Source organism: Astatotilapia calliptera, chromosome 3 (assembly GCF_900246225.1).
Source record: "Astatotilapia calliptera chromosome 3, fAstCal1.2, whole genome shotgun sequence".
In the NCBI taxonomy this organism is placed as follows: Eukaryota; Metazoa; Chordata; class Actinopteri; order Cichliformes; family Cichlidae; genus Astatotilapia; species Astatotilapia calliptera.
In genome coordinates, this window is record NC_039304.1 from 19132797 (window position 1) to 19145795 (window position 12999).

General features: G+C 41.9%; 3 protein-coding genes across 3 annotated transcripts in view; 1 reads left to right on the top strand and 2 right to left on the bottom strand.

Moving 5' to 3' along the window:
• Positions 1 to 273, bottom strand: part of chd3 (chromodomain helicase DNA binding protein 3) — a 59740-nt gene extending 59467 nt beyond the window's left edge. Inside the window, exon 1 of the mRNA XM_026162176.1 lies at positions 250 to 273. The gene's annotated coding sequence lies outside the window, so the exon portion shown is untranslated. The remainder of the gene's footprint in view (positions 1 to 249) is intronic.
• A 1437-nt stretch (positions 274 to 1710) lies between these two features.
• Positions 1711 to 4511, top strand: naa38 (N-alpha-acetyltransferase 38, NatC auxiliary subunit). Its single transcript, XM_026162183.1, has 3 exons — positions 1711 to 1830; positions 2948 to 3122; positions 4065 to 4511. Exons 1-3 carry the CDS (start codon positions 1792 to 1794, stop codon positions 4187 to 4189), a joined length of 339 nt encoding a protein of 112 aa, XP_026017968.1. The 5' UTR covers positions 1711 to 1791; the 3' UTR covers positions 4190 to 4511.
• A 61-nt stretch (positions 4512 to 4572) lies between these two features.
• On the bottom strand, positions 4573 to 12115 carry dnajc3b (DnaJ (Hsp40) homolog, subfamily C, member 3b). Its single transcript, XM_026162180.1, has 12 exons — positions 11591 to 12115; positions 10239 to 10349; positions 9929 to 10053; positions 9748 to 9822; positions 9519 to 9662; positions 9165 to 9346; positions 8957 to 9076; positions 7711 to 7816; positions 7410 to 7530; positions 7039 to 7171; positions 6772 to 6920; positions 4573 to 6109 (listed from the first exon to the last, which is right to left on the bottom strand). Exons 1-12 carry the CDS (start codon positions 11673 to 11675, stop codon positions 5964 to 5966), a joined length of 1497 nt encoding a protein of 498 aa, XP_026017965.1. The 5' UTR covers positions 11676 to 12115; the 3' UTR covers positions 4573 to 5963.
• Between the last annotated feature and the right edge of the window lie 884 nt (positions 12116 to 12999).

Below are 12999 nucleotides of genomic sequence, written 5' to 3' on the forward strand. Positions count from 1 at the left end.
GGGCTCCAACTACAACGCTGAATCTGATAAGCAGAAGGAGCTAGATGGATGGGTGTGTGGATAGGATGTGGTTCTCTCCAAAACACAGCACTAGGGTTAGGGATGCCATTGATAATGACTTTAACCTCACATATTAAAAGCTTTTTAATGTGGGTGCTCCTACACTTCTCTGCAGATGGGTCAAAAACACAAAATAGCCTTCTTTTGCATGCTATGCGTGGAGTTTTGAAGGATAAAGAGGATACAAACCTTTAGTTACGACTATGATGCCAGTCATCCCTCTTCTAAGGATTCAAGATACTATCAGCACAGTCAGCAGCAAGGCCAGCACTCACTGCCACTACAAGAAGATCTGTGGATTATGACTTTAGTTCAGATTAAAAAAAAAACTATGCACACCACCTAGCTGAGGCTCTATTTTCACTCTCATTCATTTCATTCACATAGAGATGCGTCGATATACAGTGAATATATGATGAAATGCTGCTGCACAAGAGTATATCTTCTACAAAATCATGCTTTTTTAAACATCAGTAGTTACATCTGTTCCGGGTCGTTTGCTGAACAGTGTTTGTCTGATCTTATGATATTGTATCTTAACTTGATCTTTCCTTTCTCGGGAATGACTCACATAAATCTTGACTCTAAATTCTTTTTAAAGTCTTTTAAAATATTTCACGGCGATAATAATAAAAAAAAAAACCGCAGGAAAACGTAGGAACTAAATAGAAAAGAAACTATTAGCCCCTCCTTCAAACTCTACTTTGAGAGAAAAGTGCAAACCAGATATTTATATTCACATGCCAACATTCCAGTTTTACATCATCTGTCTTATCCAGTGTGTAACATTTAATCTATGCGGTCATTTAGATTAGTGTTTCTTCTTCTCTCACGCAGCTTCTCTGTTCTCTTTTTCCTGTAAGTAATTGGGTTTCATGGTTCTGTTAGATGTTTGGCACCGTGGATCTTTTGCTTATTGGTTCCTCCACAGTGTGTGTTACAGTTCATTTCATTTGCAGTTATGCTGACAGCCTCTCTCTTTACTTTTATTTTGAGTCAAATTAACTTGACTGCTTTTATTTGTTCTGCAGATATTGCGACTTTGTTGTTATTGTGTTGCCATAATAGTGCAGTGAAAATGATATTTTTGCGACAATCATAACCACTGTAATGACTTTAGCAGTTTCCCCCCAGGTTTTAAATGTGGCACTTTAGAAAGGATTTTTAAGTAACACTTGGTAAGTTATACAAGTCATCTTTTCAGTGAAGCTCGTGGGTTAAGCAACGCGTACAAATCAGATAGAAATCTCAGTGATTTTATCAGTGTTTTTAAAGCGATGTGTCAGGAAATGAAGGGAAAATGATCCTGTAGCGGCCACCTGTGGCGACGGTGGGAACATACAGGCGAGCTTTAAAATGCCACACTCCAAATTCTCCAGACTTACCCGACAATAAAACTCTGAACACGTAATAGTTTTCGTTTTTGAAAAGTATGGGTATATGAGTTTTTAAAAGGCTTTAGCAAACAGTGCTAAAACGAGGCTAATGGCGTCTTTGATCAGTGCCAGCTGGTAGTTCCTCTTAAAATTGATAAATTTACAGACTTAAATGTTAACTTATTATTATTAATATTTATCATTTAAATAATGTAAACTTAAAAAAATTCTAGCAGCATCCTAACGGACCTCCCCTTTAAGAAGAAAAAAAAAACTGGATCGTTTCCGGTTTCGCTGGTCCGTCGATGAAATTGCTCCGTAAGCAAATGCCGGAGGAGAAGAAGAGGTGCAGGTTATGGCCACAATGATTGAGGAAAACGGCCCTTCGACTCACGTATGTGTTTCTCGTTTTAATTTTTCAGTTTGTCTCGGGGTTTTTGGTGCTGTTTAACATGTCAAAACTGAGATTAAAAAATAGTTAAACTGAAAAGTATTTCAACATTGTCATTGCTTCAGTTGTAGCCAATTCGTTAGTCGGTGGCTAACAAATTAGCTTGTACATCTGACCTGGTAACCTGCGTTTATTTAACTGTTTATATGAACGACAGACTAGAGATTCACTATGTGTTGAGTTCTCCTCACCAAAATGCAAAGTTTGGTCATTCTGTCTCAAATCATTATTTTTTCCTCGACCGTCTCAGATTTACCTAAACATTTTATAGTCCAGAGTTTGGATATATATAGTGATTGTTTTAAAATGTTCATATATCATTTTTTTTCAATATATATGTTTTAAGTCCCATCCACCTACTTTCAGGCCTTTTTATAGCTCAAAACTATTAAAAATAAAATCCTTACATTTCCACAGGCCTTCCTTTCTGTAATTTGTAAAATGCAGTAGTGACAGTTTCCAAATGGTATATTGATTCATTTCACAGTACTGTAACATAAAACAAGTAGAAAGCTTTTAAACATGAAATTTTTGGTCACAGAAATTAAGAAAATGTCATTTTCATTCAACTTTTATTCTGTGTTTAGCAAACATGACAAGTTGTACCAGGAAAAAAAGATATCAGTATGTATTAAGAGATATGAGATTTAACAGGAGTGCATGGAATTTATTTTCTCACATTTTATCTAGCTAATCCTTTTTTTGGTTTATGTGTCCCAAAAAAGATCCCGATTCCCTTTCATGGTACGAAACACCAGTGCAAATTTCACACATTTTTCTTTAATAGTTTTTGAGATATTCACATTCAAACACTGTCGGATTTCAAAATTTGGGGTCAAAAAACATTATGAAAGTGGGTCAATGGAGAAAAATGTATACTAAGAAGTGTTTGATATATGAAGCTAAAATTTCACAGCGGTCATTACATGTGTCTAAACAGGGCTTCTTTCAAAAAATATATAATAATGGATTAATAATGTGCCAAGTAGTCTGTTAAATAATAATTTAGCCCTCAGCTTAGGTTTTATTTTGCTCACTTTCCCTTATTGTCCTCACCCAGGAGCAGTCTGAAGTGTCCTCATCATCTCAGGCACGGCAGAAGCTGGAGGGGCTCCTGAACAAGAACATGAGGATCCGCATGACAGACGGACGGACTCTGGTGGGCCTTTTCCTCTGCACTGACCGGGACTGCAACGTCATCCTCGGCTCAGCTCAGGAATTCCTTAAATCCACAGGTACGCAGAGGCGACCTGAGCACAGCGTCCACTGATGCCTTAGACTCCGTATAAAAAGGCTGTTCTGCTCTTTTTCACACCTCGCACTTTTTATGGTGTTGTATTATCAAAGCATCTCTGAAGTGTCTTTCCAGGAAAGATTTAAACACACAGGTGTGCTATCAAACTGTGACTTTACTCAATGCCAAACCATCTTAAAGGTTATCAATAAAGCTAAAAATAATACTGATCAGAACCAGCAGCTGTGGGAAACTCATACACGATGCTTTTGTCATTCAACATGCTCTGTTGGAGGAGATGTGGTTACTGTGGAGGCCATTCGAGTACAATGAGTTCATTCTCATGTTCAAGAAACCAGTTTGAGATAATCTGAGCTTCATGGCATGATGGTTAGACTGGGGTTATAAAGGGGTGGGCATAGTCAAATACCCCAGTTAGGCTGCAGGTATTTAGACTATGCTATGTTGGTAGCCAGTGGTACATTGCGGGGTAGCTCTTTAAACAAACGTCTGAATGTCACAGTATAAATTGAGACTCATCAGACCAGACAACGTCCTGCTTTAATGTTTCTTTTGTTGTTATTGGGCAAAGCCCTGCTGTTCTTTCTGTATGTGCTGTTCATTCAAAGGTGCTCTTCTGCGTACGTTGCTTGTAATGAGTTATTGTTGCCTTCCTATCAGCTTGGATATTTTCACTTTTTCAGAAATTTCTCTATGAACCACACAGATGGTCGTGTGGGAAAATTTCAGAAATATTCAGACTAGTAGAGCCCCTTAAATCACCTTTCTTCCTCATTCTGATGTTTACATAACTACATGTCTAAATGCACTGATTTGCTGCCATGTGATTGGCCGACTTTGTATTTACATTAACGTGCAGGTGTGCTTAATAAGGTATCACACAGTAAGTGTAGTCTGACCTGTTGTCTCGTTTTCTTTTCAGACACATTCTCCCAGAGCGAACCCAGAGTCCTGGGCCTGGCCATGATTCCCGGCCACCACGTGGTGTCCATCGAGGTGGAGGCAGACAGCCTGGACGACACACAGGGATTCGGAGCTAACCACTGACGGAGCTCCGTCTGTTTGGACAGCATTCATGTGACTGAGTCCTGCCGAGCCAGACTCTAGGCCGTGGTCGATCCCAGGAGAACGTCAGTCTCTCGGACTCTTTGGACGCAGACCTTCTGTGTCGATGTCGTGGATTCAGTCAGTCCCTCGGCGACTGATGAAAGAGTGCGTTTGCGTCAACTGCTGCACAATGCAGCGAGTGCAGAAATGGTGTGGGCGTGCATGAGGTGTGAGTAAACGAGAGCTTACTTGTATGTGTCTCAGTGTCTGCAGTGCCCGTCTTTATTACAGTGTGTTTTAAAATAAATCGCCCTATTTGACACTTTGTGTTGCCGTCCTCGCCTCGCTTTAAAACACAGCAAAACAAAATGAGCAAAAATGCGTTTGTTTCAATATTTTAATACACTTGAGCTTGTCAGCTGACTCAGTTTGGCAACAGGAAAAAAAAAGCCTCCAACAAAAGAAACCCAGAAACAAAACCGTCCCACTCAGAGTTAAATACAAAGAGAGCCTGTCACATTTTGTTCACACAATCAAGCAGTAGAAGCTGGTTACAGTCAGTGTGTCCTCAAGTTATTAAAGACAAAATAACTTAATTTGTGCTAAAAAATAAAGTCTTTAAAAACATCATCTCGGTTCACCTGTGTGGCCCGTGTGGCTGCAAGAACCTCATTTATAAACTGTATGAAGTTCGTATGTGTCAGTGCGACCCATTGGATAAATATTATCCAAACATGCTGCTCGTGAAGTAGATATGGTGTACCTCGGGAAAAATAAAGCAGCAGCTCAGACACGCTTCAGTAACACCTATTTATAAATGAGGTTCTCGGATAGCCACTGAAGACACACGGGAGTGTGTGGAAGGCTTTTCAAAGGCCTACAGTAACATTTCAGGAGTGAAGTGGCCTTTTCAAACAAAGTAAAAGTGCAAGCTTTCGAAACGTTTCCTTGAAAGGAGGAGGGAAGGAACAGAAATACTCTAAATGTCAATGCAGTCATTTGCGGCTGTTTTTCTAAACTTTTTTTTTCACTTATTTTGTGCACTTACATCCATAATGTCTGCCCCTGGATATAAATGAACATCTCCAAACCAAAATTCACACAGAATTATTCCAATTAGCTATCAGGAGGCGCTGATTTAAATTTAAAAATATACACGTATACATCACAGAGCACCTACGCTGACTTCAGATCCATAGGATATTGAAATTCTTACACCTACAGGTTTCCTGTAGCGGTGCTCGAGTTTCACCATAAATATAGCTCAACAGCCACAGGTCTAATGATAAATATAAAAATCCTGCTTCTCTAGTGTAGAGACGTCTCGACGTGGTAAAAAATAGAGACTGAAATCAGTAGACCTTTAAAGAATACTGCAAGCAAACGGACAGACGTACAGATTTCCAAGCAAAGAGTCACGGCACTAAAAATAAAAAGGAGGCGCCGAGTAGCGCTTCAAAGAATGGCACAAAGAAAGAATAAGAGCGGACACTGCTTCCAGCCGTCACACATTTCCTACGGAGCTCGTCTGTAGACTTCATTTTCTTCAAGCACAACGTAATTTATGAGTAACCACAGGTAGGTCCTTTGATTTTGTGGTAAAAAGTCCAAAATAACAAAAAAAAAGTTTGCGAAAACCTGCGTCCAGGCTGACGCAGAGCTTTTGAGGAAGACTCGTCCTCCAAAATCCCCCGAAGGTTTTTTCCAAAGTATCCAATCCACCTAAAACGACACTACCCCCCTCCCCGCCCGTGTGTTCGTCAAGTCCTGCTCTCTAGTTGTACTGGAACTTGAAGTGGAAGCTGCCGCCAGATTCAAAGGGGTTGAAGTGAAAAGGCCAGCCCTGCTGACCTCCGCCGCCTCCTTGCTGGCTTTCTGGGTCCAGCGGATCCTCGCCCGCATCAAACTTCTGTCTCATTTCTAGGAAAAAAAAAAAAGTAATAGAGAACAGGATCGTTAACATTTTAGTAAACGATCAACATCAACTAGTTTGGACTTGGTTTGACAAACATCCATTTTCTTCTGCTTTTACAATTCTATTCAATTTTTTACAGGACCTGTGATGATGGTGAACTTGAACTTAGGTGCCACTGTGCTGCCCCCTACTGTCACAATACCAAAATGACATCAGTCTATTCATCAGACAAAACCTGACAGTAAATGTTTGTTCTTTGACTGCAGAGCTGCAGTTTTAACGTCTGCTGAGCAACATTTTTTGGTCTGTTTTGTGAAAAGAAGAACGAAGCCGCTCGTTTCTTTCACATGAATGTTCTCATAGCTCAGCTTAACTTCATTTCTGAGAAAGCCAAACTTTCTAAATGAGCCCAACTAATTTTAATGCTTGTGTTCTGGACTGTAATACATGCTGCTCACCATGCATTGCTATTGGAGTTTTCGGAGACTTTTCAAGTCTATAAGTGGAAGAAAATGAATAGATGGATGTTTATGGAGACTGTTGGAATTTGTGACTTTCCCTCTGGGATGAGTAAAGTATGTCTAAAATCCTGGAAATTCTTTAAAATCAGATATTGGTGGTGTGGAAATGTGGCTGTAAAGACTAAATAACAAGGCTGGCTGCTGACCTGGATCAGTAAGGACCTCTTTGGCCGATGCGATGTCGATAAACTTCTTTTCTGCTTCTTTCTTCTCGGCCTCAGACTGGAAGTTGTCGGGGTGCCACTGCTGTGCCAGCTTCCTGTACGCCTTGGTGATCTCCTGCTTGTTGGCACTCCTGAGGAAGTTTCTGAGCGTTAGCGGGCCCTCTTATAATATTGACGGGCGTTGACTTTGGCATCAGAAAAATAAAGTAAACGTGTAGTGTTTATGTTGAAGCTGGCTGGACTGGTTACCTGCTGACACCGAGGATTTTATAGTAGTCCCTCTTACGAGACTGCTTGAGCAGCCTCTGGGCTCGGTCCAGCCCCTCTTTGATATCGTTGCTGTCGCCGTCGAACTCTCTCGCCTCCTGGTAGTCCTCCACAGCTGCATGACACACAAGGGATTTACAGATTACTCCTATATATTATTTGTACCACATATCTGAGGCTAATTATGTAATATTGTTTTACTTTAATCATCAATTATCAATAAAAATCTTCTGATACTGCGTGTGCAGTTCTGAGATGGAAGCTGTGTCTATGGTTACGATAGGCTCATGACATCATAACAGGACATAAGCATGGGATGAGTTGAGTTGCATTCATTGAGAAGACTGTGTCACCTTTCTCGTAGTCCTGGTTGAGGATATAGGCCTCTGCTCTGTCTCTGAGGACGTTGGCGTTGCGGGGGTCTCTCTGGTGGGCCTCCGAACACACGTCTATCGCCTCGGTCGCTGATTTAATCTGGAAATGATATGAAGCAAAAGGTGAATGATTACAAACTAAGACTGAACTCTATTGAGAACTAGGACAGTGCGTTTGCAAGGAAATGATGATTTATTTAGAGGTTCCACATCTTCTGGGGGATGTGAGAGGAGAAAAATGAGCATCGCTTCGTGAGAAAAGCTGCCGTCACTCTCCCACCTTCACAAGACAGAAGCAGATCCTCTCTTTGGCCAGGTTGGTGTAGTACGGGACATTAGGCTCCGTCTGCATTACTGATTCATACTTTTCTATGGCTTCTTGATGCCTAATGGGGAGAGAGAAACACAGTTAAAGGTCAAAGCACTTAACATGCTGTGGCACTGAAGCAGTTCACAGTTTACAAGCTGCAAATGTACAGACGAGTTAGTTATTATCCCACCTATGAAAATAAAATAAGTGCCGTTAAAGAGAGCCAGGACTTTCAAACACAGCATTTCCAAACATGCTTGTTTTATTTTGGATGCTTACATTATTTTACTTTGGGCACAGAAACACAAATATGTCATAAAAACTACCTGCATCGACATTATTAGCCCCCCTGCTGCTAATACTCGGTTTTGTGTTCTCTTTGCTGGTTAACAGCCTGCAACTGTTTCTTCTAGTTCTCAATAAGGCTCTCACGCGTGTCCTGAGGAATCACAACTCACTTTTCTTTGATGAATCTCCAGCGCCTCCAGATTTTTTTAAGTCAGGGCTTTTGCCCAGGCCAGTCAGGGACATTCACTCTAGTCTTCTGGAGCTTGTTCTTAACCCTGAGTTTTAGGTCGTTGTCATGTTGTTCTGGGGTCTTCTTAGTTTCCTTTCTCTTCCAGGCTTGTTCTGCACTGTGTGGCTCTCTTTGAATTTTGCAATGATGCTTCTCGCTCCAGTTTTTAACACTTGGAAAACGCTGTGATATGTTTGCATATCGCCTCCTGCAACGTGAGCATCGGCCATTCTTTTTCTCAAGTCTAAACTGTCTTCTTTTGTCTTTGACCAGCTGTCTTCTCATTGACAGCTCAAACTCTTGCTGAAGTTTTTTGCTGTGTGCAAGTTGGACGATAACCCTCAGTTTTAACTTTAACTTACAAGCTGAGCATTACAAGTTACAGCAAATCATTGCACAGCAGTGGTTTGTGGTTTTTTTAGGGGGCTAATAACACTGACTCTGGTATTTTTTCTTCTTTTATGAAATTATTCTGTTACTGTGTGAAAATATTTATAATTTATGCTTTCTAAAGAAAATGCTGTGTTGAAAATCCCTTGCTCTGTTAAAAGCAAAGGGAAAATTTTCATAGCTGTGCTAATAATTCTGCCCTCATTTGTATATGTTCCACTTTCAGAGGCTGAGACTATAGCTGCCCTCTGAAACTCTCATTTGCATGCAGGTGGAAGCGAAGTGCCTCAGCCCAACAGAAATACCCACCTGCCCTCCTCAATCAGCTCTTCGGCCGAGTCCAGCTGCTTGCTGAGCTTCTTCACCTGCTTGTAGTGGCTGAAGCACTCCTTGTCGTCCTGGTCGAGTTTCAGACACTCTCTGACGTTGCTGCGTGTGAATAGATGGAAAAAGTGAGACTTCATTTGCGTGGCTGAGCAAGCCAGACCTATTTGTTTATTCCAGGAACGACGCTCACTTGAGTGACTCGTGGTGGTCGCCGAGGCTGTAGTGCAGCTTGCCGAGCTTCAGAAAGGCGGCGCGGTTGTCGTTGCGAAGCCGCGTCGTCGGCGTGAGATCCTGGATGGCTTTCTGTGGATCTCCCATCCGGATGTAGCACTCTGCGCGGAGCTCCCGAGACTCCGGATCCCAAGGAGAGATCTAGAGGAAGACGGAAACTTTTTATAAATGAGCAATCAGCTCAAAGATCATAGTGATTCCTTTAATAACTAAAATGCTGAGGCATTAAAATCAGATTTGAAATCACACTTTGAAGCAGCTGGTATTGGTAAGATTGTAAATGAAAAATAAAATTAACCAACAAGACCCCTACCTCTATAACTCTCTCCAGCACAGTGATCGTTGTGCTGTAGTCCCCTTGGTGGTACGCGGCCTGGGCCTCCTCCTGCAGCTCCTCCAGCTCGTTCGCCTTCATCAGCTGGTTCTGAGCTTCCTCGTTGTCTGAGGACCGCTGCAGCTGGAACAGCAGGTACATATTATTGTGGCAAACATACGTGGGAGAGTGATTTAGGACTGCAAAAGCAGCACGTTATAAAACCTACCACTGCCTCAAAGTCCTCCCGTGCCTCCTGCGTGCTGCCCTGCTTCAACAGGATGTTCCCTCTCTGCAAGCGGGCCTGAAAAATACAAACAGATGAAAAGATAGGATGACGAAGACTCTGAAGAGGGCAGAAGAAATGGAATATGATAGAAGACATTAAGAAAGGCTAGCGAGTGACCTACAGCCAAGAAATCGGGCTTGAGTTGGATAGCCTTGGTCAGATCTGGCAGGGCAGATTTGGACTTTCCCATGGCCAGAAACACTGCAGCTCGCTTGTAGAAGGTCAGGTAATTCTTAGAGTCACCCTCTGGAAAATGCATCATCACAATTTATTCATTTTTATTTTAACAAAAGCAACAAACACAAGCTTTGAACCTCTAAACTCTTTTACCGCACAATAACACACCTTTCTCGACTGTACAGACAAGCACCGACTGTGTAGACTGAAAATGTCAGCCAGTGGCAAGAACGTGTCTGTGTGTGTAACCTTACCCACAGCAGAGTGGTAGTGGGACAGGGCTTCAGCCAGCTGACCAGCTGCCAAAAGTTTGCGGCCCATCTCCAAGTGGTGCTCAATCTCAGCCTGAGTTTCCCCAAAGACGCCTGTAACATAAAACTGGGTGTGAGCCTCGCTGGAAACACTGAAGAGGGACAACTTTATAGAAGGAAACCACAGTGTAGCCCAGTGTTCTTTGTGTGTTTGTCTTTTGTTCACACTTGCACCTCTCTTCTGATGACAGAGGCTGCACAAGCTCAGAAAAAGATTCAAAACGCACAATCGAGCTACGGCATCCGACCAACAACCTAACTTGTCTCCGAACTGCTCAGCCTGACCTTTCCCTCTGATGTACTCATTTCCACTCTTTTCCATCCTCCCATGAAACTCTTAACATCTTCACCTCAGTCTCCTGTCTTTATACCAGAGCGATCATCTCAGCAGGTCTCCCTACTATCTTCTAAACCATCTCTTTCACCGCTTTCCTTTTTCACTCATCTTCACCCACTCCCTCTCCCTTATTCACCTCTTATGCACTTTTATGCTAAATATTGCACAAGTCACATTATCAAAATATATTTTAACTACCTAAAGTGAAAGTACTCATTACACAGAATGGCACTTTTCAGAATCATACACATTATATTAGTGGATCATTGCAGTTGAGGACTGTTTTACATCCTTCTACATTGCTTATAGGCATTGATCTATAATAATGCAGTTAATCTTCAAATGAATAAGCGACTAAAGTCTTAAAATCTCCATCTGCATCCAAAATATAGTGGAATAGAAGCAGAAGGTAGAGAAATACTTAAATACAGTACAATTACTGTGTATTAAACCTCACCTTTAGTAGTAAAGTACGCAGTTAAGTGTAGAGCTGAAAGTAATTTAGCGCTGGCGCGGAACGAGGGAGGGGTGAAACTAAAGAAAACCGATGTAATGAAAAGTGAAAGTGGAGTATTACTGCAAGACGAAACCTTATACAATCAGTGTTTTTAAAATAACATATAAATGTAACTGAACTATAAATATTACTAAGGGCAGAGGCCTGACACAGGTAAAAGCAGGTGGTGCTGGGACTGTAAGTCCTCACTACGCCCCTGGTTGTAAGGATGCTGCCCTTGGAAACATCTTTTAAAGCCTTCATGTTTAACTTTTACAGATTAATAGCCGGTATCTTTAAATCAGAGCAACGATATAGTAATTACTTTTTTGTATTAGTATTTTAAGAGCAGTTTCGGGGTCAGTAATTAAGCCGGCTTGATGAATTTTTAGCACTAAAGACGACAAACAAGTGAGTAAGCAGGCTGTTTTTTGTTTTCTTTTAACGTGAAGTGGGTCTTACCGTCCAGCTGGATGTCCAGGATGACACACAGCAGTGACAGGGAGCACAGGACCCCGCTGAGTCCGGCCCGCCGACACGGCTCCATCTCTTCCCGGATTCACGCTTTAACACCGGAACCAGCCAACTTCACAGCTCTGCGTCCGCTTCGACTGAAAGCGCCTGTCTGTTTCATTGAAATCTGCCTGTTATTTATTACACCCTCATGGGTCTCCCCTCTCTACAGAACAGCTACGACGGTGTATTTACGGTCCCAATCGGACAGTATTCCGTGTAGAAATGAGTCGTATCGCTGAAAGGTTCCTCCCCTCACAAAAGAACTAGCAGCTTAAATTCACTACCCCGCCTGAATTAATTATTTTCTAGACTCGTTTTAAAGTTAAAACGACTAGTCTGTTGCTGAAGCCGAACAGCTGACCGTCCTTACACTTTGTAAACGAAACCTTGCCCCTCTGCCAGAGCCGTCCCCGCCCTATCTGCTCTACTTTTCCATGGTTGGTCCGCGAGGTGCACATCCGTGTTCGCCCGGAAACGTGGGCTGCTCTCATTGGATAAGCTATTTTAACAGTGACGCTCCCACCATGTCCCTGCATGGGCCCGGCAGCCTGCACACTGCGGCCAAACGTCACCACGGGGTATGTAATTGACAGTGGTAACACATGACGACGTGTTATGCAACGTAAAACAACCTGCTGAACAGGCCCAGTCTGTGTTTTTACCTCAAAGAATGCGAAATGCAAAGAATGCGAAAACCGTAATCATCCTGTCCTAATAATAATAATAATAATAATAATAATCGATCATGATAAATCATCATTTCTTTTAGTTCTCTGCAGGTCTATAAAGTTTTGTCATTTAATAACTTAATTTAAAATAATCCTGAATCTTCATTTTTGAAGTGATTTACACTCACTGGCTTACTCACTTCATAGTTATACCGTGTGGTACAAGGTCGGACATCTTTTTGCCTTTTAAGAGTAAGATCGACCTTAATTCATCATAGTACGGATTGAACAAGGCGCAGGAAGCATTCCTAAGAGATTTTGCTTCATACTGACATCACGCATGATGTGCATCTTCTGTTCCATCCCAAAGGTGCTCTATTAGTTTGAGATGGGGTGACTGTGGAGGCCATTTCAGTAAAGTGAACTCATTGTCATGTTTAAGATGATTTGAGCTGTGTGACATGACACGCTATTGTTGTCAGCAACAATAATCAGGTAGCCTGTGCCATACAAATGAAGCTCAGGTGTCTAAATGGCCTAAAGCATGCCAAGAAAACATCACACACCATTACATCACCAGCAGCAGGACAAACGCTGATACAAAGCAGGATGGGTCAATGCTTTCCTCTTGTGTACTCCTAATCCCTACCACTGTAGCAGTTGAAGCAAATTGAGACTCATCAGTAC